This window comes from Motacilla alba, chromosome 5 (assembly GCF_015832195.1).
Source record: "Motacilla alba alba isolate MOTALB_02 chromosome 5, Motacilla_alba_V1.0_pri, whole genome shotgun sequence".
NCBI classification, from domain to species: Eukaryota; Metazoa; Chordata; class Aves; order Passeriformes; family Motacillidae; genus Motacilla; species Motacilla alba.
Genome location: NC_052020.1, coordinates 8,320,025 through 8,345,055, shown reverse-complemented (window position 1 = coordinate 8,345,055; position 25,031 = coordinate 8,320,025). Strand labels below are relative to the sequence as shown.

Sequence of the window (25,031 nt, the reverse complement as noted above, 5' to 3'; positions counted from 1 at the left end):
AAAGCCAAAGCCCAGCTATGTACACTCTGTCTCTGTGTCCCGCCAGCCGTGGGGGAGCGGGCTGATAACAAAACCCAAAACAAAACATTCACTCTTCAGAGCCAGTCTTGAAGGCACAGAACATAATATCCAGCATAAACAGAACACACAAATGGGGATACAAGCATCATAACGTCACCCTAGGACATAGACATAGTTCATTTTTTCTGAAAAATTTCTGAAAAATCACAAAATTCCTGGCTAACTACCTCTCTGTCCCCTCCCTCCAGCCACATTCCCGGCTGGCAGCAGCAGCCAGGAGAAGCTGAGAAGCACTGGCAGAGGGGGCAAAGGCAGCTCAATATCCACGGTACAGTTTATTGATATCAGACCTCAGTGGGATGCAGGAACCAGGTGCCAGGGGGAATTTTGGGATCACAGCCATGTTGGGAAGGATCCGTTTGGTGAATATTGCTCTAGAACCCGTGAGGGAGGAGCACAGCCATGCTGCCATGTGCTTCCTGCAGAGCATCCCTCCCACATGGCCCTTGTCAGTGCCCCTGCTCCCTTCTCCTGCAGGAATAAAGGTGGCAGGGTGATCCTGAGTCACTGCCCCATGGCCCTGCATGGGGGCAGGGGAAGGGTTCAACAGGCTCAGACCCCCGTGTCCCTGGTGGCATCATTCCTGGGGGCACTGCTTTCTTCTGGCTCCTCAAAGACCTTCTGGAGGTGCTCCCTGAGGGACTCCATGGAGCAGCGCCTACAGCACTTTGTTACTGAGATGTAGATGAAGGGGTTGATGCTGCTGTGCATGCAGGCAAACAGGAGAACAACCTGGTGGGACACAGTGCTGTAGCCAAGCTGCTGCAGGAAATTCCAGAGACTGAGGGGGAGAGTGAAGAGCACAGCGAGGAAGACAATGATATCAAGCTTCTTGAATTGCTGCAGCTGGGAGCGACCCTTGAAATGAATGAAGAGGATTGTGCTGGAAATGACCACGGACGGAGCAAAGATGAGGAAGCTGAGGATGTACAGGCAGATGAGAGCCCACTGGCAGTGCTTGTGTCCCTGTGACTCGCAGAGGGACGTCACCGCAGAAATGGCAGCGATGACAGTGATGGAAAGGCCCCAGAGCATGGCACTCACCACCCCCCATGAGAGGCCCTGGGGAAGGTGGCAGAAGAGCCCATGTGGGCAGAGCATGGACCTGCACCTCTCGATGCTGATGGCTGTCAGCCGGAACAGCCCTACGCTGTAGAGCATCACAAAGAGGAGGAAAAGGAAGTTTATGTATGCTGGGGACATGATGGAGGAGCAGGAGAAATCCTCCAGCAGGAAGAATAGAGAGGAGAGGGCCATGAAGATGAGGAAGAGGAAGTTGATGATGGCCAGGTCAAGGATGTAGGCAGTGATGAGTTTCATGGTGTCCCTGTGGATGCGGAACCCGAGTACCCAGATGACAGCCCCGTTCCCGGCCAGCCCACAGAGGCAGATGAGCAGTGTCACACTGTGGATGGCCACATCAGTGACATGAATCTCACACAGATGATCTCCTTCAGTGGGCGAGCTGGTGGGGGGGGACACGGTGGTCACATCCATGGATGGACGCTGGGCAGGCAGTGGGATGTGGCCCCAGCTGTGGTCAGAGTGGATGGGCAGTCAGTGCTTGGAGAATCCAGGGATGGACCATGCGGCTCTTCAGCAGCTCCCTGCAGTGGGAAGGATTCAGGGGGAGGAGTGAGATGTGCAGTGGAGGAGAGCAGTGGAAATGGTGGGGTCGGAAAGGGAGCTGGAAGGGTTGGGCTTGTTAGGAGGAGGCTGAGAATAAACATTTTCAATTCTTCTAAAGTTGTTCAAAAGCAAAGTGGCCAAAATTTAAAAGGATGTGTTATAGAAGGATAATGGGATGACTGGCTCTCGCAGTTAAGGGATGAATACAGTGTGAATATTAAGAGAAGCTTTATTGATGTATACTTTTGTTATTGTAGTCCGTTTTTTAGATGTCTCCTGTTCTCCCCACAGTCCCCTTCTCCCTGCTCTGGATTGTTGCCATCAGAGTGCCTGAGTCATCTAGGACAGGTAGAAAGAAGGGCTGTACAAAAGCTTGTTGCTGGGGCTGGGGGTGTAGCATGAATACGCCTGGCTCTGCAGTCAAGGTGCAAGAAAGCAGGCTCCAACAATAAACACAAAGAAATGTTGACTGACTGATTTTGGGAGGGGCCAGGTGTAGCTGATGCAACTCCCCAGGGAATCAAAGGCAAAGCATCCATCTTGAAGATGAGCCAGCCACGTGGTGCTCAGCCATGAGGGAAGCTCCCAGGCCTGCTTCTCCTTATTTAGTCCTTTAGTTGTATTTTTTGTTAAGGTATAATAAGCCTTTGAATATTTTAAGAAGTGGGTGGTTGTTTCTCACAGGATGTAAAGGCTGGCACACAGGATGACAAACGTGGCAGGAACCAGTGCAGAAACAGATAAGGAGGCCTGCAGTGGTTTTGGGTCTCGTTCTGGAACAAGAAGCAACAGTGCATGGCCAGAGGAAAAGTTCAATGCAAGGCCACCTTTAATATGGCAGCATTCATTGAATATGACCACCAGAGACACCCCTCATAATAAATCTCCAGGATCATTAAAGGACTTTTAGGAGGAGGTGGATGCGTTGAAATGAGTTCAAGGAAAATTATGTTCATGTGTTAGATATGAAAAGCCTTTCAATAGCTACATGTGCTTATAATGGATGAATACCCTGTTGTAAAGTGTCATCATACACAAAATAAAAGAAGAGATCGATGTGTGTCCTGTGCAGGTAAAGAATTCCTGCTTCCTCATGCTTGTCACTGTGTTAGAACGTTTGTTCTGGCCCATTTCAGCATTAGGACACAGACGGGATGCACAGGAGAACAGAGAGGAGCTGGGGAGGGCACTGCGGTCGCCGGGAGAGGGTGGCAGGAACAGAGCAGCTGCTGCAGGAGAGGAAGGGGCGGTAGGGAGGAAGGAAACCATTCCACTGACCTGTTCCCTGTGGGGCAGCAGCAGGCAAAGGGGTCTGTGCAGATCAGCGGCGCTTCCTGGTGCCTCTTGCTCCTTTGGGATCCATGTCCTAAAGCGGCTCCTGCCAGGTCAGTGCCATGAAGGAGAAAGTGCCCAGATCACCAGGAGCTCCCCATTCCTGTCCTGCTGGCTCTCTCCATTCCCTGTCCCTCTGTTGTTTCGCAAGGCTCGGCGGGAGAGTCGGAAATTTAATCTTTGGCTACGTCAGAATTTCCCTTCCTCTGAGTTATTTGTCTTCACTTTTTTTTCCTGCCATAAAGGAAGTAGCTCAACATGCAAATTTCTTTGATTGGATCCACATTTCTTCCTGATTATAAACTATTCTCCAAATGGGACATTCTCCAAATGCTTTCCCTCTCTCAGCAGATTTCTACCATTCCTCCTTTATCTACCCTGAGGGCTCACTGTCCCTCCAGCAGCAGAGAGCTGCTGGTGCTGCTGGTGGCACTGGAATGCCGGCAGTGCTGGGAGTGCTCACAGCACTGCTCAAGCATCTGAGTGATTCTCAGAAACAACTCCCATTCTGGGCTGAGTTTCAGGATCATTGCCAAAACCTTCCCTGGCCCCAAGAAAGCAAACTGAACTGGGAATTCCCATTTCTTGCATTCCAGTGCAGGCTGACACAGCCCAAGGGAAGGACAGCACTCAGTTGCTTGCAGCCAGGTCATCAGCACTTAGAGCCCACCCAAATTACTGCCAATCCCCTTAATGATGCAATGAAAGCTATTAGGGACAAGGTTTTGGGCTGCTGTGATCCTCTTTCCAGCCCTTCACTAGAGCTCATCCTCCTCCTCCTCAGACATGGGAGCTCTTGTGTTTGCTTTTACCTGACCCTGCCCCTCTGGGCAACCTGTGCCAGGGCCTCACCACCCTCACAGGGAAGGATTTTTCCCTAATATCATGTCTGACCCCACTCTCTGTCAGTGGGAAACCATTCCCCCTTGTCCTGTCACTCCATGCCCTTGTCCAAAGTGCCTCCCCACCTCTCCTGGTGCCCCATTAGCTCCTGGATCATGAAGTGTTTGCCCTTGAAAGGACTGGGCTGGTGAGGGGATGTGAGATTCCATAGCTGGGGACACAAACAGGATGTCAGCAGGAAGAGAGGCGACAGTTCTGGTCCCAGGGCCACCACACATGCCAGTTTCCAGGAGGAGCATCCCAGATCCCTGAGGCCCAACTCAGCCTGGGTAGGAATCATCTCACCTCACCTTTCTAGGAATTTCTTGAATTCACTGTAGGCTGCTGTCTGACTCCCAAGGGAGTGTAGAAGATGACTCAGGTGAAACTTGCAGCTTTCTAAGGATCAAAACCATGGGGGCAGCATTGATTTGCCTCTTCTCAGAAGAAATGACATTGCTGAAATCCTAAATCATCCCTCTGCTGTGAGCCAGTGATCCAGCTCACACACTGAACTGATTATTGCATGAATCCTCTTGGAGACTTCATGGTGAAGGTGCAGTGCCAAATTGCGGTATACAAGTGGCTAAACCAGATTTGAACCAGAAATCAAAGTTTCACAGGACATTTGTAGTGCAGGGGCCTAAGGACCCACCCCAGGAAAGAGAGGGGGCAAGTTCAGGCTTGACTATTGCAGGGAACCTCCTGAAGATCCCGAGCCAGGGACAGCAGCTGCAGGGGGGGAGGTGAGGTGAGTGCACTGCGGGGAAGTTCTGCAGGCTGCGAGAGGAAACAAGGTCAGGCTCTTCTCTTTCACCCTAATCAGTGCCCCCTCATTGGGGTGTGTGGTGGTTTTACATGAGAGGTGTCAGGAAATTCAATCCACAAACATCAGTTGTTTATGTCCAAAAAGGAGACAGAGGAGTCCTTTTACTTGATTCAAATAAAGGGAGAGGCCATGGGGCATTCCCCTGGGGTCTCTCAAATTTTTGGTGGATGCAGCCTCCTTTTTGTCCTAATTTCCCGGCTGCATTTCCCTTCTCTCTTTCCCCATTCGCTGAGGTACTTGAGAGGTACTTCCCAAAATGACTGATACCAAGGATTTCCCTCCAATGTATAACCCTCCCTTTCAATTTTTAATGCTTACAGAACTTAGGGTTTCTCCACATTGTTTCTTTCATCTTTTAATAGCCAATTTTGTTTATCAGGAAACCTATAGTTTAATTGTGAAGGTAAATATATTTTTCCATTCATAAATCAATGGAACCCTTCCTATAGTTTCTTTTATCTCTCTGTGCTAGTTTTATCTACCAGCAGACCCACAGCTCGTTTGTAAAGACAAATCCATCATTCATCTCAGAGGCATCTACAGAAGTGGTGTCAGTTTCCGTGTACCTGACAGTCTGTAGAGCGACTGGGAAAGCTGTATATGCCTCTGTGAAAAACACAGGTTAAAGATGAAAACTCTCGGAGAGCTCCCTTTCTGTTCCGGCCGGTGCCGAGCTAACACAGCGGGGCAGCCCTGCCGCGGGCCGGGCCCCCTTCCCGGGGCTCCCGCCGGCCCAGCCTCCCCTGTCAGCTGCATGTAGGTATGATATTTTATGAAAATCCCTTTGCTAGGATTTTCTTCTCCTGAGAAGCTGAGAGGGCCTCAGCTTCAAGTGTAAACAACTTGTTATCTGCTGCTGTGGAATGCAGCAGGTGCTTCCTCGATTGGTCAGTGTGGGATGTTTCTGCTTGGTGGCCAATCCAGGAGGCAGCAGCTCTCGGACTCTCTGGGAGTCACAGAACTTTGTTATTCATTCCTTTCTATTCCTGTCTCGCCTTCTGATGAATCTTTCTCTCTGTTCTTTGTAGCATAGTTACAGTGTGGTCTTTTTAATGTAATATATAACATAACATAATAAACCAGCCTTCTGAAATGGAGTCAAGATCTCTCCTTCACTTCACCAAGTCCTGACTGCCCTGAAGACCACGGCAATAGCTGCAGGCAGGGCAGGGGGGCCGCAGAGCCGATGCTGAGCTGAGCCGTGGCTGCAGCTGGGACATCTCGCCAAGCCTTGCCTCTGCCTTAATCCGAGCCCCAAGCCCCGGGGTGAGCCCCAGGAACAGCCCCGGGCCGGGGCCAGAGATTCGCCATCAGCAGCTCCCCTCTGGCCCCTGCTCCCCAAAACACCGAGCTGGGCCTGACCTTCTACGAGCCTTCAGCAAGATATTGACTCGTTCGGTTCTTCAGTCCTTCCTCTGAGTGAGAGAAAGGAGCAAGATACAAGCATGTAAAAGGCAACATTAAAACATCGAAGTCAGTAAAGGAAAAGTGAAGTCCCACAAGGGAGGGATAAGGAGATACCTTGATCTTAATGCTGAAATCCTCTTGTAAAGTTATCAAGAAAAGACTGTTTCCCTATAACACATAAAAACATGAAGAGAGGAAGAGTTCAAATTGATATCGAACAAGAGCCTCCATACCAAAGTAAGCCGATGTTAAAGCAGCTGTGATTTTATGAGGAGTTTGAACAGACAAAGAGAGAAAAGAAGTTCTGTACCCCCAGACAAAAAAATAAAAACCTCTGTTCCTAGAGATGAAGATGATTTTAAAGATAGATAATGAGAACTTTTGCCTTTAAACAATTCATTTTAAAACAGTATCACATAAGTCAACATAGCCCATAAACACAACTGTGAAAAAAAACTTGTAAAAATAAGGGAGAATTCACAATTACAGATTCCCCCAAACAAATACTATTCATAAAATAAAGAAAAACCAGGAGAGAAGTATTTTTCTTGTGGAGAAGTCTTCATAACATTAACAAGAGAGACTTCTCTCCCATTTTGAACTAAAGAAAGACTATTCTAGAAGTAGTAAACTGACAAAAATTGTAAGTTTTGTTTCTTTACATTCTCAGAAAGAAAGAAAAAGTGGTAAGGTGAAATGTTCTAAAAGTTTAATTCTGATTCTTAGTACACTTTCTTTTAATTACTGTTAATAAATTTTTCTTTATACCCTTTTAAAGTTTTAAACCTACTTTACCTTTCTCCTAATCCCATATCATAGCAAGTGAATACTCTAGAGACTGACCGACACTAAACCCAGCACATTCGTTAATACATGAGCAAAAATCTCAAAATCAGCAAAATCTCAAATTAACAAACCAAAACCACTGCAGGGTGGAACCTGGTTATTGATTTTGGGGGCAGAATTTAGATCTGAAGGGTATTAAAAGCACTAAATACTGTGGGGAAAGGGAGGCAATATTGAAATGATTGTCCTGCTGAAGGAATCCTCTAGCAGCTCAGTGATATCAACAGATCCCTGAGAGTCCAGGTCAGGTCCATCCCAAAGCCATTTGCTCTGGGCTATCTCCATGGGCAATCCTCTCCTTCTGCAATTGTTTTCCTCCTCCAGCTCTCTCCTGTCCACAGCCAGGAAGGAGGGATCTCCCTGGCTTTTGTGCCAGGCACGCCAGACCAGGCTCCCACATCCTACTTGCCATCTGTCCTGTCCCTCACCCGTCCCTGTGCTGCTCCACATGGAAGCTGTGGGTGGGAAAAGATGGAAAGGCCACGTTTGGGGGACAGCAGCGCTGCTCTGGTGTCTCTGTTTGTCACCCCTGCAGCTGTGTGAGGGGAGGAGAAGCAGCAGAGGTGTCCCCATGAGCACTTTGTGCCCTGCCACGGAGGGAGCCAGCCCTGCCTGCTGGAGGCAGCCCGCTGGGAAGGCATCCAAGGGGAGCTGGAATGAGGAGAGCCATGACAACTGGACCCAGTGTGCCAACAGGCACTGGAGCAAAGTGCCTGTCACGCTGCTGCTGCTGCTGCTGTGCCTGTGTGGGATGGTGGGAACGGGGCTGTGCTCTGGCTCCTCGGCCCACAGCAGTGCCCTCCCTCTGGCTGACTGCCTGGCTGGGAGCTGTGCACAGGGATTCACCCCCTCTGTTAGTGTGGCCTTGCAGAGGGCTTTTGAGGATGTGCCAGAGCCAGGGAATAGCGACAACACCGTGGAGTCAGCATCAAGTGGAATCATCATGAAAGAGAGGCATCATAAAATAGAGCCGTAAAATATCCAGAGTAGGAAGGGAGCCACAAGGATCATGGAGTTCAGCTCCTGGCCCTGCACAGGACATGCCAACCATCCCAGCCTGTGCCTGACAGCATTGTCCAAATGCTCCTTGAGCTCTGTCAGGCTGGTGCTGTGTGCAGCAGGGGAACTCCTGCCTGGGGTTTACACTGAATGATGTGAGGAATCCTCATGGAATGGTTTTGGTTGTGTCCTGGTTTAGGGTAAATTTGGGAGGAAACCTCCAAACGTGATCCCTCTAGTAAAGAAATTCAAGCCCCTCCTCCCCCAGCTGCTTCAGGAAAAGATTTCCTTAGAGGAAAGTGGGAAAAAACTGTTTATTTAACAAAGTATTCACAAGCATAAAAAATGGAAACAATATTAAAAAATAAACTCTCTTGCTGCTCTGAAGAGCTGGCAAATTCAGAAAGTCCTTGTTGTGGAGTGTAGTTTGGCTCACTCAGTCTCTTATCAGTCCCTCTGGTGCTGGAAAATGCCACGTCCCAGGCCCTGGTGGGCCAGAGGTGTGAGCTGCCACTGCTCTTCTGGGTTTTCAGTCCAGAGCAGGTTTGAACAGTTCCAGGAAAAAGAAAAACCACAGTCCAGGGAACTTCTCTGCCTCAGCTAGCTGAAAAAACCTAAAAGCAAAGGAGAACACTCTCTTGTATGTCTCTGCTGCAGACAGCACGGTCTGGTAGCTGGAGTGTGCAGGAGCCAGTGCAGCTTCTGAAAACAAACTGCTGCATCTTCTCTCCCCCTCTTTGCTCTTGGAACCAGTCTTAAAGGTGAAAAACTTCTTTCTGCGCTAAACAGATGAATGGGGATCCAATTCAGCATCTTAAAGTCACCCCAGGATGGGTTGGAAGCATTGGTAGAGGTCATCTCATTCCATCTCTCCTTCTTCCATGGGCAGGGACAGCCAGGAAACCTTCTGCTTTGAAGAGTTGCTCTTTTGAAAGGAAGCTCAGGTAGGGAGTGGCCTGGGTCACACTGGAGACAAGGAAGGTGCTGGGAAGGAGAAAAAGTGCATGGAAAGATAATGGTCCTTCTGCACTTGCCTTGGGAGGGACGTGCTGGCTGGGTTGTTCTTCTCTGGACAACAGGTTGTACATTGGAAAGTTTTGTCTTTTCAATGGACAGGAAATGGGAGTGAGGGAGAGAAAAACCCTCTCAGATGTCAAAGTCTCTCTCTTCTGTTAACTATTATCAACTCTGTGAATAAATGCTCCTTAGGTGTTTGACCTCACATGTGTCTCCAGAGCCTGATGCCATCCATGGCTTTCCCTCTCACTTCCCTTTCCAGAAGCAGTGGCACTTTGCTTTCCTCTGGATTTAAGGCAGTGGGAAAAGGAGGCATAACTTCCCCCTGAGCAAGAGATGTGGCTGCTGCCCAGGTCTCTCCCAGGAGGAATGAGGAGCTCTTGGCACTGCCAACATCATCCCAACCATTGCAGGCACCTGCCTTAGGAAGGGCTCTGGTATGAGACAGGTACCTGCCCTGCTCACAGACAAGCCAGGGGCTTTAGAATGGGATAAAAGAAGGAAATGAGCCATTCTGGACACTGTTTAACAGGCACAGGCTCTGCAGTGAAGCCTGGATGTTGTTTATTCAACAAATTCTGGGGCCAGAATTTCCACCGTGGATGCAAACAAAAACCATGGATCCCAATCTGATTGAGGGGTAGGTACAAAATGACACAGATGCCTACAGCCTGGACTGTGGCTGAAGCTGCTGTGCAGAGTCGCTGTTCAGCTCCTCCTGAGGGGGGCCAGGTTCAGGAGGGAGGTGGTCAAGGTTTCCTTGGACACTGATGCTGGGGAACCAGAGGATGGATGGCCCCATTCTGCAGAAGAGCAGCATAGCCCCTAATCTCTGTGCCATTAAATGGTCCAAGCATCTGGTGATGGGAATTTCCATATTCCATGTCCTTTCTGGATACAGGCACAAGAGTTCAGTGGAGTTCACTATTGACCCTGCTCTTTACTCAGAAGGATTCAATTCTGTAATTCAAAATTCCCACTGAAAGGATAAGGGAATGTTGCTGTCCCTCCCCAGCTCTGCAGCCCTACCTGGTGTCCCTTCCCATCAGCTGGGAATGCAGGGCTGGCTCTGCTGGACAGAAGGGGAAGGATGCTCCATGTGATCCCAGCCCCTCTCCTGCCATTGAGAGGCACCAGCCCTGCAGGGATTTGGGAAACCACTGCCACCCTGTTCTGGGAGTGTCCCCAGGGATTAAGGTGTCCCATTCTCTGCAGGCAGGAGCTCCCTGCAAACACCATGAAACTCATCAGCTGAGCCAAAGGAGATGGAGTTCATTCCCTGGGGCTGAGGCCATCAGGGTCATTCCATGGGGAATAGAGCTGGGAACAGCACTGAGCCCAGCTGCACTGCTTGGAGCCATGTGGATCCAGGAGGCAGGAGGAAAGCCATGCTCCAGTGTGCTCCCTGCAGAGCATCCCATAAAGATCACCCAAGGCAATGCCCGTGCTCCCTTCTCCTGCAGGAATACAGCACCCCAGGGAGGGTGAGCCTGTGGATATTGATTAATCAATAGGCTCAAGGAAACCCTCAGCCTCTGTGCGGAGGTCCTTCAGCAGAGCAGTGGAAGGGATCAGCAGGCTGAGACCTCTGTGTCCATGGTGGGATAATTTCTGCGGGCTTTTTTTTCTTTTGGCTCCTCAAAGACCCTCTGGAGGGAGAGCTGGAGGGACTCCATGGAGCAGGGCATCCAAGACCTCCCTGCCAAGAAGTAGATGAAGGGTTTGATGGTGCTGTGGATGCAGGTGAGCAGGAAAACCACCTGTGAGGACACAGCGATGTAACCGAGCTGGTGCAGGAAATTCCAGAGGATGAGAAGGAGAGTGAAAAGCACAATGAGGAAGGTAACGATGTCACGCCTCTTGGGTTGCTGCGGTTGCTCCTGCTGGCAGCCCCACTTGGCCTTAATGAGGAGGATTGTGCCCGAAATAGCCACGGGTGCAGCAAAGAGGAGAATGATGATGGTGTACATGGAGATGAGAGCTGCCCGGCAGTGGTCCTGCTTGTGGGATGGGCACAGGAATGTCACCGTGGGAATGACAGTGAAGAGAGCAAAGATGGCCCAGTATTGGACAGTGTCCAGCACCCACAGGAGGCGCTTGGGAAGGTCCCAGCGGCAGCAGAGCTTGCAGAGCTTCTGCATATACAGCACAGGGATGCTGCTCATCAGCCGGAACAGCACCCAGTAGTAGGAGACCAATGACAGCTGGAAAATGAAGTTCACGTACATCAAGGGCATGATAGGAGAGCAGGACACGTCCTCCACCAGGAAGAGCAGGGCGGAGGGGACCGCAAAGAGTAGAAAGAGGAAGTCAATGACAGCCAGGTCAAAGATGCCAGCGTTCCTGCTTTTCAGGCTGAGGAGGCCGATGACAGCCCCGTTCCCAGCCAGCCCACAGAGGCAGATGAGCAGTGTCACACTGTGGATGGCCACGGTGGTGACATGTATGTCACACAGATCGTCTCCTTCAGAAGGTGAGGCAGGAGATGGGGACACGGTGCTCACCTCCATGGATGGACGCTGGGATGTGGCCCGTGGCTGTGGTCAGAGTGGATGTGAAGTCAGTGCTTGGAGAATCCAGGGATGGACCATGCGGCTCCTCAGCAGCTCCCTGCAGTGGGAAGGATTCAGTGGGGAGGAGTGAGATGTGCAGGGGAGGAGGGCAGTGGAAATGGTGGTGTGGGAGAGGGAGGTGGGAGGGTTGGGCTGCTTTGCAGGGGATTGATAAGTAACGGAGAATAACATTTTCAACTCCCCTGAAGTTGCTTAAAGACTAACTGGGCAAATAGATAAAAGGATGTAAAGATGTGGAGCCAGGGTGAGAAACATGGCTGGAGCCAGTGCAGAAACAGATAAGGAGGTCCACAGTATTTTTGGGGCAGGCTCTGTAAGAAGAAGCAAGAGCAAATGGCCAAATGAAAAGTTCAAGGCAAGGCCACATTTAATATCTCAGCAGTCAGTGAATACAACCACCAGAAGCCCACTCAATGAAACTCCAGGGCCATCAGCGGAGTTCCAATAGGAAGTAGATGCATGGAAATTAGTTCTAGGAAAACAGTGTTTAGGTACTAGATAAGAAAAAAAATTAAATGTCTATAATGAACAAAAACACTGTTGTAAAGGCTGACAATGCTCACAGAAATAAGGCGAGATCCTTTTGTGTGTCCTGCTGCCTAATACTTCCCTTGGTAGCACCATTAGTGGCTGTTAGGAACTTTATTCTGTCTGATTTTGGTATCACTCCTTATCCATGCCATGCCGTGCCATGCCATGCCATGCCATGCCATGCCATGCCATGCCATGCCATGCCATGCCATGCCATGCCATGCCATGCCATGCCATGCCATCCCAATGGTTTCCCAGTCGGAGGTCCCTCCCTGGCTGCAGGTGTGGCCTGTTGGGCTCTGCTGCTGTCCAGTGGGACATTTGGGATTGGTGGCACCCAGAGCCCTCCTGCCCCCCTCCAGCCCCTGTCTGCCTGATGCCTTGGGGTGGCTCCCGAGAGCAGAGGCCAGACAAGGTGAAGAGAATAAAAGCAGGCATTCATGAAAGGCCTTCAAAAGGTTCACCTTGGGCAGTCCAAGCCTCCAAGAGGGGCTACACCCAAAATGGACAATGGTCACGACTATTTCAGAAAGATATGAGTCTGTTCCATTTACAAATCAGTGGTTAATCCTCCAGTTACAGCTTCAGGTAAGGGAGTCATTTACCCCCAGTTTGCCCTCCCCCATTTCACTTTTGTCTGTACTTTTCTGGGCCTGAGGCACTCGAGTGTCCTTGAATTTCAGGCCTAGAGGGATGGTGTTGTCTGACCAAAAGGTGAAGACAGTTAACTAACACTTTACATGGAGTTTAGAGTTATGCACTCATGCAGTGCAGGATATGAAAAACAGAAAGGCTGAAATCCTAAGGCATCGTGCCCCCCTCTGACATCCTCCAGAAATTCCCCCCAGGCTGCCTTCCCCTCCAGACAGCCCCGCTCCTCTCCTGCCCCACACGGGAGTCCCAGCAGTGTTTCTGCTGCTCCTGGCAATTCCATGCTTCCCTGCCCCAATGAACAGCAGTGGAGCCATCCCTCTACTGCCTCTTGTTTCTCTCCAAAGGAGGCTGGGGGGCTGGACACAGGGATGGAGCTGGGGAGGGGCATCTCCAGGAGAAACACAGCCCCAAAGCCTTCTGGGGCAGCCTGGGGTGAGCAGCCCATGGGGAGGGACTGGAGCCTCAGGCACGGGGCTGGGAGGGATGGGAAGGACGGGAGGCGGGTGGGCTGCATGGGGAGTGGGATGGGAGGTTGGTGTGGGACATGATGGAGCTGGTGGGGGGATGTGGTGGGAAGGTGTGGGATGTGGTGGGGCTGGAGAGAAGGTGTGGAGTGTGGTGGGGCTGGTGTCCTCAGCAAAGCCTCAGGGAGGGGGGGTGATGCCCTGTGGAGCCCATGGTGACAAACACAGGTGTCACCCTGCTCCTGGAAGGGGGTGGCTGTGCTGAAGACCTCGGCCTCCTCCTCTCCTTGCTGCTGCACCACGTGAGCCAGCTGAGGGAGCAGCTGAAGGCAGTGGAGAGGAAGAATTTCTGAAGGCAGCGGAGAGGAAGAATTTCTGAAGGCAGCGAGACCTTTGCACCTGGCTGGCAAAATTAAAAATTAAATATCTCTGGGGAGATCTTTCCTGTGACACTCACAGGAGAGCACTCGGGGTGGGGAATGCTGAGCCCCTGGACCACTGTGCCCCTGCCAGCCCAGCTGTGGGCACTGGGGATCATGGTTGCTCCAGGGAGCTCAATCCATGGCTGTGTCCCCTCTGAAATCAAGATGTTGAGATCTGACAGCAAAAGCGCGTTAGACTAATAACAATTTAGCATCAAAATTGTGAACATATTGGAAATTTACCGGCCATAGACAGGTTCAAAGAAACAACAATTTTCCAGCATTTTCATACACTATTGTGAAATGCATAATTTCCTGCTTAGAGATATTAAATGTCTAATAATAATAATGATGATGATAGTAACAGTAATAAGATAAAAAAGGACAATATTTCCAGCACTGGGTTGCTCCTGGCTAACAGCCAAAGAACATGGGGGGAGAGGGGGGAGTGGTGTGTATACAGACAATGTTATTTTTATACTGTTGCATTGCTGAGATGCATGCATATTCATGTGTTTCATGCATCATTCAAACAGTCTTGCAAACTTCCTGAGGCTTTTGGGAACTCCTTTTCACACTCTGGCTTATCTGCATGACATCCTGGGGTGTCAGGTCAATATGTTTTATTTCTTCTTGTGTCTCCATGCTGCTGTTTTCCATCCTCTGATGAGATTTGAGTATGTCCTCCTTGAATTTAACATGGTGTTCTCTAATTGTCCTCCAGTGCTCTGGTTTGAGTCATGGTTATCGCTTGGACAGGTTGGTCAGGGGATGGCCTTACACTGTTTTTGTACACAAAAGCCTTTTTCACATCTTATGTTTTGTTAAGGTCTGTAACACAGTACATTCATCACGCTATTATTTCCATAAGTGAAACACAGATACTATATTCATTACACTACTGTTTCTGTGAGCAATGCAGCGCATACTTGAGCTGATAGATTCTATAAGACAAACAGGCAGCTAAAAAGAGTTACAATTGATACAATTTCTAATTACCAATAATCAATCACAACATGCGTAGGCTAATACATAAATGCAAAAGCCAATATTATCTGGTCATTTTTCACACTATAAATTCCAAGATTTTTATAGATACACCCAAAGGTGCTCCCAATTTATTGCATCAAGGTACAGGTGTTTGGTTTCTTTTAATTACACCAGAATATGTAGTCTCTCTTAGTTTAATAAATAACCCAGATTTTTTTCCAGGGAAACAATGTTTTATTAAATGTGATGTCTTGGTTAGACAGTTACCACTGATTATGTTTTCTTATGTGTACAAGCCTAGGAAATGGCTCTCACATGGCCATTGCAATTTATCTCTTGCAATTTTTTAATCACATCTTTTAGTATGTAAAGATCTCTGAATTCCTAATTCTCTCAAGCTATTATTCTTATTCAATGACATCCAAATAAGTTTTAATTATATGAAAACCATTAAAAATACTTTATTGAATTTTATTCTCCAGCTGTTGATTAAGTTCTCTGAAGGCTATGGGTCCATAGAGTGTTCTACTGACACTCAGCCAACACAGATCGAAATCAAAACCAGCTAAAATCCACAGTCAAATATGCCTTGACTAATTAGACATAGTTCATGACAGAACTTTCTAAACAATCACAAAATTCCTGCCTAACTACCTCTCTGTCCCCTCCCTCCAGCCACATTCCCGGCTGGCAGCAGCAGCCAGAGGAAGCCGGGAAGCGCTGGCAGAGGGGGCAAAGGCAGCTCAGGGTTCACGGTGCTGTTCATTGGTATCAGACCTCAGTGGGATGCAGGAACCAGGTGCCAGGGGGAATTTTGGGATCACAGCCATATTGGGAAGGATCCCCTTGGGGAACATTGCGCTAGAACCCGTGAGGGAGGAGCACAGCCATGCTGCCATGTGCTTCCTGCAGAGCATCCCTCCCACATGGCCCTTGTCAGTGCCCCTGCTCCCTTCTCCTGCAGGAATAAAGGTGGCAGGGTGATCCTGAGTCACTGCCCCATGGTCCTGCATGGGGGCAGGGGAAGGGCTCAACAGGCTCAGACCCCCGTGTCCCTGGTGGCATCATTCCTGGGGGCACTGCTTTCTTCTGGCTCCTCAAAGACCTCCTGGAGGTGCTCCCTGAGGGACTCCATGGAGCAGTTCCTCCAGCACTTTGTTACTGAGATGTAGATGAAGGGGTTGATGCTGCTGTGCATGCAGGCAAACAGGAGAACAACCTGGTGGGACACAGTGGTGTAGCCGAGCTGCTGCAGGAAATTCCAGAGACTGAGGGGGAGAGTGAAGAGCACAGCGAGGAAGACAATGATATCAAGCTTCTTGAATTGCTGCAGCTGGGAGCTACCCTTGAAATGAATGAAGAGGATTGTGCTGGAAATGAGCACGGACGGAGCAAAGATGAGGAAGCTGAGGATGTACAGGCAGATGAGAGCCCACTGGCAGTGCTTGTGTCCCTGTGACTCGCAGAGGGAAGTCACCGCAGAAATGGCAGCGATGACAGTGATGGAAAGGGCCCAGAGCCCGGCACTCACCACCACCCATGAGAGGCCCTGGGGAAAGTGGCAGAAGAGCCCACGAGGGGAGAGGCTGGTCCTGCACCTCTCGATGCTGATGGCCGTCAGCCGGAACAGCCCTACGCTGTAGAACATCACAAAGAGGAGGAAAAGGAAGCCTGTGTATGCTGGGGACATGATGGAGGAGCAGGAGAAATCCTCCAGCAGGAGGAGCAGAGGGGAGGGGACCATGAAGATGAGGAAGAGGAAGTTGATGATGGCCAGGTCAAGGATGTAGGCAGTGATGAGTTTCATGATTTCCTTCTGGGTGCGGAACCCGAGTACCCAGATGACAGCCCCGTTCCCGGCCAGCCCACAGAGGCAGATGAGCAGTGTCACACTGTGGATGGCCACATCGGTGACATGAATCTCACATAGATCGTCTCCTTCAGTGGATGAGTTGGCAGGGGGGGACATGGTGCTCACCTCCATGGATGGACGCTGGGCAGGCTGTGGGATGTGGCCCCAGCTGTGGTCAGAGTAGATGCAGAGTCAGTGCTTGGAGAATCCAGGGATGGACCATGCGGCTCGTCAGCAGCTCCCTGCAGTGGGAAGGATTCAGTGGGGAGGAGTGAGATGTGCAGGGGTGGAGAGCAGTGGAAATGGTGGTGTGGGAGAGGGTGGTGGGAGGGTTGGGCTGTTTGGCAGGTCACTGATAAAGAACATAGAGAATAAACATTTTCAACGCCCCTGAAGTTGCTTAAGGACTTACGGGGCAGAAAGATAAAAGGATGTAAAGGCAGGCACACAGGATGATAAACAGCGTAGGAGCCAGTGGAGAAACAAATAAGGAGGCCTCCAGTGGTTTTGGGGCATGTTCTATAACAAGAAGAAAGCGGACAAGGCCAATGGAAAACTTCAAGGCAAGGTCACCTTTAATATCTCAGCAATCAGTGAATGCGACCACCAGAGACCCCTCTGAATGATCCTCCAGGATCATAGTAGTACATCCAGTAGGAGGGAAACACATGAAAATTCATTCCAGGAAAATTATGTTTATGGGTTAGATAAGAAAAACTTTTATATGATCATGTGTAGTCATAATGGATAAAACCACTTTTGTAATGTCTCACCACACACAGGACACGGAGAGATCCTTCTGTGTGTCCTGTGGAGGTAAAGAAGTCTGCTTCCTCAGGTCTTGCATTGTGTTAGAAAGTTTATTCTGGCAATTATGGTATCACTCCATATCCCCATCACCAGCACTCTCTCCATCCCCTGCCCTCCTGTCCCCTCCGACACGCCCAGACCACCCGGGGCCGCCTTTCCCCCGCTCCTGCCCCGCTCCAGCCGGGAGCAGGGACATCGCTGCTGTGACACTCTCGGAGCAGCCGGGGGGGAATGCTGAGCCCCTGGGCCATCGTGTCCGTGCCGGCTGTGCCGGTGCCAGCCCAGCTCTGGGCACTGGGGATCATGGCCGCTCCAGGGAGCACAAGCCATGGGGGTGTCCCCTCTGTCCAGCCACATTCCCAGCTGGCAGCAGCAGCCAGAGGAAGCCAGGAAGCGCTGGCAGAGGGGGCAAAGGCAGCTCAGGGTTCACGGTGCTGTTCATTGATATCAGACCTCAGTGGGATGCAGGAACCGGTGCCAGGGCGACTTCTGGGATCACAGCCGTGTGGGGCACGATCCCTTTGGGGAACATTGCTCTAGGAGTTGTGAGGGAGGAGCACAGCCATGCTCCAATGTGCTCCCCGCAGAGCATCCCTCCCACATGGCCCTTGGCAATGCCCCTGCTCCTGCAGGAATAAAGGTGGCAGGGTGACCCTGAGGATATTTATTAATCAGGGGACTCAAGGAAACCCTCAGCTACTGCCCTGGGGTGCTTCGTCAGTGCAGTGGAAGGGATCAAGAGGCTCAGACTGCCATGGAATCATTGGAATAATTCCCTAGTGGGATCATTGCTGCTGGCAGTGTTTTCTTCTGGCTCCCCCAAAGACCCTCCTGAGAGATTTCCTGAGGCACCCATGGAGGAGTTCTTCCAGCATCTTTGTGAAAAACGCCAATCACTTGTTTTTAAAATGTAAAAAGTTTAATAGCAATAAAATGGTTATAAAAACAGTAATATAATTAGAGGAATAAAAATTTGAACAATTGAGATTAGGACAAGACGAGACAATAAAAACAAAGAGTTACGGACAGTCAGGTGACCTTTTTCTGGGCAAAATAAGCCCGAAAAATGACCCATGTTAACAGAGGATTAACCCTTAAAAGCAACAGCCTGTTGCATATTCATCCACCTCGTACACGATGCATAACTCCCATTCAAACAATGGATTCTGTCTGGTCAGTGTCAGCTTCTTCCTCTTAATTCTGACGGCATCTTCAGTGCTGAGTGAAGTGGGAAGAAGTTTCTTCTGATAAGGGAACAATAAATTCTTTTTCTCTGAAAGATTTAGGTGCCCTGTGGCTGCTATCTCAGTGCAAGTACCTCATTCCTCTCTTTTAAAAAAAGTATCTTACATAGCATAGTTTCTATTTTAACAATATGTTATAACCTAAAACTATATTTAACACACTATTTAAGAAAATTAATACAGCAAAACTTTCTAACAGAACACATATACTATTCCTTTTAATATTTGCAAAAAGCCAATCATAAAATACCCATTTTTCACAATCTCCCTACCAAGAATTAGATGATGGGTTTGATGGTGCTGTTGATGCAGGCAAGCAGGAAACCAGGCTGGGAAGGCAGGATGGTGTAGCCGAGCTGCTGCAGGAAATTCCAGAGGCTGAGGGGGAGAGGGATGAGGAGAGGGAGGAAGATAATAATGTGGAGCATTCTGGGCTTGCCCTTCTCTGAGCAACATGAGTCCTGAAGGCAGAAAAGTATGCTGGAAATGAGCAAGAAGGGAGCAAAGAGGAAGAGGTGGAGGGTGCACATGGAGATGAGAGACCATGGCAGTGCTCTTCAGGAAACCGGCCCAGGGAAGCCACTGCTGGATTGAGAGCAATGACAGCAAAGAAGGCCACTGCAGGGCACTCATCACCACGCATGGCAGGCACTCAGAAAAGAAACAGCAGCAGCAGCAGAAGGGATTGAAGGCTACAGAGACCAGCCCTGTGATGTTCATGAGCAGCACACGGTACAGCCCCACACTGGAGCACAGAGCGACAGCCGGAAAAAGAAGCTCAAGTACCCCAGGGGCACAACAGCAGAGCAGACCACATCCTCTACAAGGAGGAGATGTGTGGGTGTGAGCATGAGGAGGAGGAAGAGGGAGAGAGCAACCGCCAGGTTGAAAATGAAGTTGGTGGTGAAGCCGATGCCGAGGACCCAGATGACAGCCCCGTTCCCAGCCAGCCCACAGAGGCAGATGAGCAGTGTCACACTGTGGATGGGCACCGTGGTGACATCTGTCTCACACAGATTGTCTCCTTCAGTGGGTGAGATGGGAGATGAGGAGTCATTGGTCACTCCATGGATGGATGCTGGGCAGGCAGTGGGATGTGGCCCTGGCTGTGGTCACAGTGGATGGGCAGTCAGTGCTTGGAGAATCCAGGGATGGACCATGCGGCTCCTCAGCAGCTCCCTGCAGTGGGAAGGATTCAGTGGGGAGGAGTGAGATGTGCAGGGGAGGAGGGCAGGGGAAATGGTGGGGTGGGAGAGAGTGGTGGGAGGGTTGGGCTGTTCGGGCACAGGGCAGAGGAGGGGGGAGCTGGGGAGGGCACAGCAATCCCCGGGAGAGGGTGGCAGGAACAGAGCAGCTGCTGGAGGAGAGGAAGGGGCGGTAGGGAGGAAGGAAACCATTCCACTGACCTGTTCCCTGTGGGGCAGCAGCAGGCAAAGGGGTCTGTGCAGATCAGCGGCGCTTCCTGGTGCCTCTTGCTCCTTTGGGATCCATGTCCTAAAGCGGCTCCTGCCAGGTCAGTGCCATGAAGGAGAAAGTGCCCAGATCACCAGGAGCTCCCCACTCCCATCCTGCTGGCTCTCTCTGTGCCGTATCCCACTGTTGTTTTCAAAAGACTTGGTGGGGTTATGGGGGAGTTTGAAATTGCATCTTTTTGCATTAAAGTTTTACTTCCATTGGTTTGCTGGTATGTTTTGGGGAGAAGTAGGAATGTGTGGTTTTTGTTGGGGTTTTTTTTGTTGGTTTTTTTTTGGGTGGGGGTTTTGGTTTCTTTGGGTTTTTTTTTGTTTTGGTTTTTTTTTTTTGTTTTGTTTCGTTTTGTTTTGTTGGGGTTTTTTTTGTTGTTTTTTGGGGGGGTTTTTTGCTACCAAGGAAGTGGGATTAGTCAAAACTCCATTTAGAGAATAGAATGGGAGGTCTTTTCCTTCTGATTAGAAACATTCCTTACTGGACATTGTCCTGTTTTCTGACTGCCTCCCCTCTCCTGACAGGTTTCTCCCATTTCTCATTTCTCTTCCCTGAGGGGTCATGGTCCCTCCAGCAGCAGAGGGATGCTGGTGCTGCTGGTGGCACTGGAATGGTGCCAGCACTGCCGGTGCTGGTGGAGCACTGGGCTGCCTCTCAGAAACAGCTCCCTTGCTGGTGAGAGGTCTGGGATCATTGCCAAAACCTGCCCCGGGCCCAGCGAAACAGAGATGAGCCAAGAATTCCCATTTTTTCACTCAAATAAGGGCTCACACTGCCCAAGGGAAGGACAGCAAACAGTTGCTTTGTGTTGATTTGGCACAGCCTGGTTTTTTGGTGTCAGGGCAGGGCCACAGAAAGGGGCTCCTGGGAGAAGCTGCTGGAAGCTTCCACCATGTCCGACAGAGCCAGTTTCTGACGGCTCTGAAGGTGGCCATGCTGCTGGCCCAATCAGAGAGGTTGGTAACGCCTCTGTGACACCATATTTCAGAAGACAATCAAAGCAGCCCACACGCAGTTTTTACCAGGGATGGCGAGGCACCGCTGCCGGGGCCATCCCGGTGTGGTGTGCGGTGACGCGCCGCGGCCGCTGCCATCTCGGTGTGGCCCACGGCGAGCCTTGTGGAGGGCAAGACCCGAGCAGAGACAGAGAGAGAGAGAGAGGTCCCTTGCTTCCAAACCAGAGCAGCCTGTCTTTGGGGGACTGCGCCCCGTGGAAGAGTGACCAAGACCATAACAGTTTGGAGGAGACTGTTTGCCCCAGGAGGGACTCACATGGCAAGAGTTTTGTCAGGACTGCTGCTCGTGAGATTGGAGCCACACAGAGAAAGTTCACTGAGAACTGTCGCCTGTGGGAGAGACCCCAGGACATAGCACAAAAAGCTCCACTCCCTCAGCTAACAGTAGAAGATCTCAAGTGATGAATTGACCAAAACCCCCATGCCCTGTCTCCCTGCACTGTCAGTGGGAAGGAGGGAGGTGCTGGGGGAAAAAGAAAGTGTTTTAAAGTTTTATTTTACCTCTCATTATCATCCTCTGAATCAGTTAATAATACATTTACTTAATACCAGTATATTTGAACCTGGTTTTTTTTCTATTCTTGGGAGTGTTTTTTCTCCCAGTCCCCATCTCAACTCACGAGCCCTTTCTTAATTTCTGTTTCCCTCTCCTCTGCCCAGCTGAGAGCAGGAAAAGGCGAGTGAACGGCTTTGGCGGGTGCCTGGCGTTTGGCCAGTGCCAAACCACAACAGGCTTGCAGCCAGGTTATCAGCATCAGAGCCCACATTTCTTACTGCCAGCACCCTGGATGATGCAATAAAGGCAAGAGGGGAGCAGAGTTTGGTGTGCTGTGGTGCCCCTTCCAGCCCTTCACCAGAGCTCATTGTCCTCCTCCTCCTCAGTCTTGGCAATACTTGCAGATGTTTTTTTCTGATCTCAGCCCTTTGCAAGCAGGGACCCCTTCCACTAGACCGGGCTGCTTCAAACCACATCCAGCCTGGCCTGGAACACCTCCGGGGATGGGTAGGCCAGATCATCTCGGGGAACCTGTGCCAGGGCCTCACCACCATCACAGGGAAGAACTTCTTCCCAATATTCAGCCTAACCCTGTTCTCTGGCAGTGGGAAGCCATTCCCCCTTGTTCTGTTCAGGACTTGTCCAAAGCACCTCTCCAATTCTTTAGTCTCTGGAAGGGGCTCTGAGGAGTCCCTGAAGCCTTCCCTTGTCGAGGATGAACACCCCCAGCTCAGAGACCACAGAGAAGCCACAGGGAGGGGCTTGATGCCCCATGGAGACAACGGTGACAAACCCAGGTGTCACCCTGCTCCTGGAAGGGGGTGGCTGTGCTGAGGACCACGGACTCCCCCTCCCCTTGCAGCTGCACCATCCGAGCCTGCTGAGGGAGAGGCCAAAGCCAGGGCAGAGGAAGAATTTCTGAAGGCACAAAATCAGCAGCAAGGATATCAGTAAAAAACAGGTTTAATAACAAGCAAAAGCACACCAAAGTGCTGTGCCTGTGTGTGTCTTTGTGTGTGAGTGCAAGGGCAGGTGACAAAAGGACATTGAGAGGAAGGATTAAAATCAAAATGTCCCAAAACCTTTATAGCACTCAACAGCACCTTAGATATACATTAATATTAGGAATTCAGCAGAGGAATATCACTTAGCAGCATTTCACCTTAGTTATGCCTGATAATTCCTGGCAGGCCTGACCCACTGAGATGTCTCGGGCGCTGACACACCTGAGAGAGCAGCATTTCCCCCACGTTTGCCATGGCAGATGCAGACGTGTGTGCACACAGCCAGCCAGAGTCAGTGCAAGGTGCCTGTGAGAAATTCCCCTGGCAGGCAGTGAAATGCTGCCTGCGGATCCCTTTGCATCTCCTCCCTGTGCCAAGGGCTGGGCCTCGAGCACTGCGGGGATGGGCCCAGGAGCCGCCGGCGTTCGGGGATCAGCCCAGGGCAGCACATGGGAGAGATCCCAGCTGGGAGAGGCCCCAGTGCCAGGGAGCTTCTGCTCAGCGCTGCCGGGCCCAGGAGAGCTCCAAGGGGCTCCTTTTGGGCCGCTGCTCACAGGCCCCAAGGGATGGGCGTCAGGCACAGCAATGGCTCCCCCTGGCCACACCTGGGGCCGGCAGCTGTCTGTGAAAGGGGGAGAGCAGGGCTGGTGTGGCATTCAGGGAAGGAAAATAATTCCCCAGGCTGTTGATAAAGCCCAGGAGGTGTTTGGAGAGAAGCAGTTCCTGGAGCAGATGGTGTTTCTGCTCAGCGCCAGAGGAGGTGAGCCCAGGGGCTGCTCCTCAAGGCTGAGGCCTCACAAGCACGGATCAGAGCCCAGAGCGGCCTGGAAAGGGGCTGGGATGCACCAGCACAGGGAGGGTGACCCTGTGGGTATTTATTGATAGGAGACTCAAGGAATCCCTCAGCCACTGTCCCAGGGTCCCTCAGCAGGGCAGTGGAAGGGATCAACAGGCTCAGGCCTCTGTGTCCACAGTTAGCTCATTGCTGTGGGCAGTGTTTTCTTTTGGCTCCTCAAACACCCTGTGGATCGCCTTCCTCAGGGACTGCATGGAGGAGTGCCTCCTGCAGCTCTCCGTGGAGCAGTGTCTCCAGCAGCTCCCCATGGAGCAGTCTCTCTTCCAGTGCCCCACCAAGAAGCAGATGAAGGGTTTGATGCTGCTGGTGATGCAGGTGAGCAGCAAAACCACCTGGGAGGGCACGGTGGTGTAACCAAGCTGCTGCAGGAGAGACCAGAGACTGAGGGGCAGACTGAAGAGTGCAACGAGGACGATAACGATGTCGAGCCTCCTGTGCTGCTGCTGCTGGGAGCCAGGCTTGAAATGAATGAGGAGGATTGTGCTGGAAATGACCATGGGTACAGCAAATAGGAAGAGGTTGAGGGCGTACATGGAGGTGAGAGCCACCCGGCATTGCTCCTGCTCATGTGACTGGCACAGGGAAGTCACTGTGGGATTGACAGCGGTCACAACAAAGAACAAGGCCCAGAACAGTGCACTCATCACCACCCACAACAGGTGCTCGGAAAGTTTTCCAATGCAGAAAAACAGGCAGAAGATGGACCTGCACCTCTCGATGCTGATGAACATCAGCTGGAACAGCCCCATAGTGTAGGTGAACAGTGACAACTGGGAAAGCAAGCTCAAATACATTGGGGGCATGATAGCAGAGCAGGACACTTCTTCTACAAGGAAGAGTAGGGTGGAGGGCACCATGAAGATCAGGAAGAGGAAGTCAATGCTGGCCTGGTTGAATGCAACAAATTCGCTGATGGCATTAATTTGGAGGAGCCAGAGGAAAGCCCCGTTCCCAGCCAGCCCACAGAGGCCGATGAGCAGCATCACAATGTGCATGGACACGCTGGAGACGTTGATCTCACACTGACCAGGTCCATCATTCAAAGAGGTGAAAAGAGGGGACACGGTGCTCACCTCCATGGATGGATGCTGGGCAGGCAGTGGGATGTGGCCCCTGGCTGTGGTCACAGTGGATGGGCAGTCAGTGCTTGGAGAATCCAGGGATGGACCATGCGGCTCCTCAGCAGCTCCCTGCAGTGGGAAGGATTCAGTGAGGAGAAGTGAGATGTGCAGGGGAGGAGGGCAGTGGAAATGGTGGGTGGGAGAGGGAGGTGGGAGGGTTGGGCTCTTGGGCAGGAGGCTGATAAATAACAGAGAGAATAAACATTTTCAGTTCTTCTGAAGTTGTTCAAAAGCAAAGTGGCCAATATTTTAAAAGGATGTGTTATAGATGGATAATGGGATGACTGGCTCTCATATTTAAGGGATGAATACAGTGTATTAAGAGAAGATTTATTAATGTATAATTATGTTATTGTAGTCTGTTGTTTAGATGTCCCTTGTTCACCTCACAGTCCCCTTCCCCCCCCCTCTGTATTGTTGCCATCAGAGTGCCTGAGTCATCTAGGACAGGTAGAAAGAAGGGGTGTACAAAAGCGTGTTGCTGAGGCTGGGGGTGTAGCATGACAACACCT

General features: G+C 50.8%; 2 protein-coding genes across 5 annotated transcripts in view; both read right to left on the bottom strand.

Annotated features, from left to right (window-relative positions):
* Nucleotides 1-25,031, bottom strand: part of LOC119701256 (mas-related G-protein coupled receptor member H-like) — a 52,396-nt gene that overhangs the window by 13,015 nt on the left and 14,350 nt on the right. Inside the window, exons 3-5 of one of the 4 annotated variants that reach the window (XM_038137700.1) lie at nt 19,969-20,068; nt 16,188-16,293; nt 2,989-3,088 (exon numbers count right to left, since the gene is read on the bottom strand). In XM_038137700.1, the coding sequence (XP_037993628.1) occupies nt 2,989-3,088; nt 16,188-16,293; nt 19,969-20,068 (306 nt within the window). Of the gene's footprint in view, nt 1-2,988; nt 3,600-16,187; nt 16,294-19,482; nt 19,742-19,968; nt 20,069-24,471; nt 24,589-25,031 lie in introns of those variants that run through there. The other 3 variants (XR_005257047.1, XM_038137701.1, XR_005257048.1) reach the window with 3 other exon arrangements.
* LOC119701258 (mas-related G-protein coupled receptor member H-like) lies at nt 369-1,694 on the bottom strand. Its single transcript, XM_038137703.1, has one exon. It carries the CDS (start codon nt 1,576-1,578, stop codon nt 634-636), a length of 945 nt encoding a protein of 314 aa, XP_037993631.1. The 5' UTR covers nt 1,579-1,694; the 3' UTR covers nt 369-633.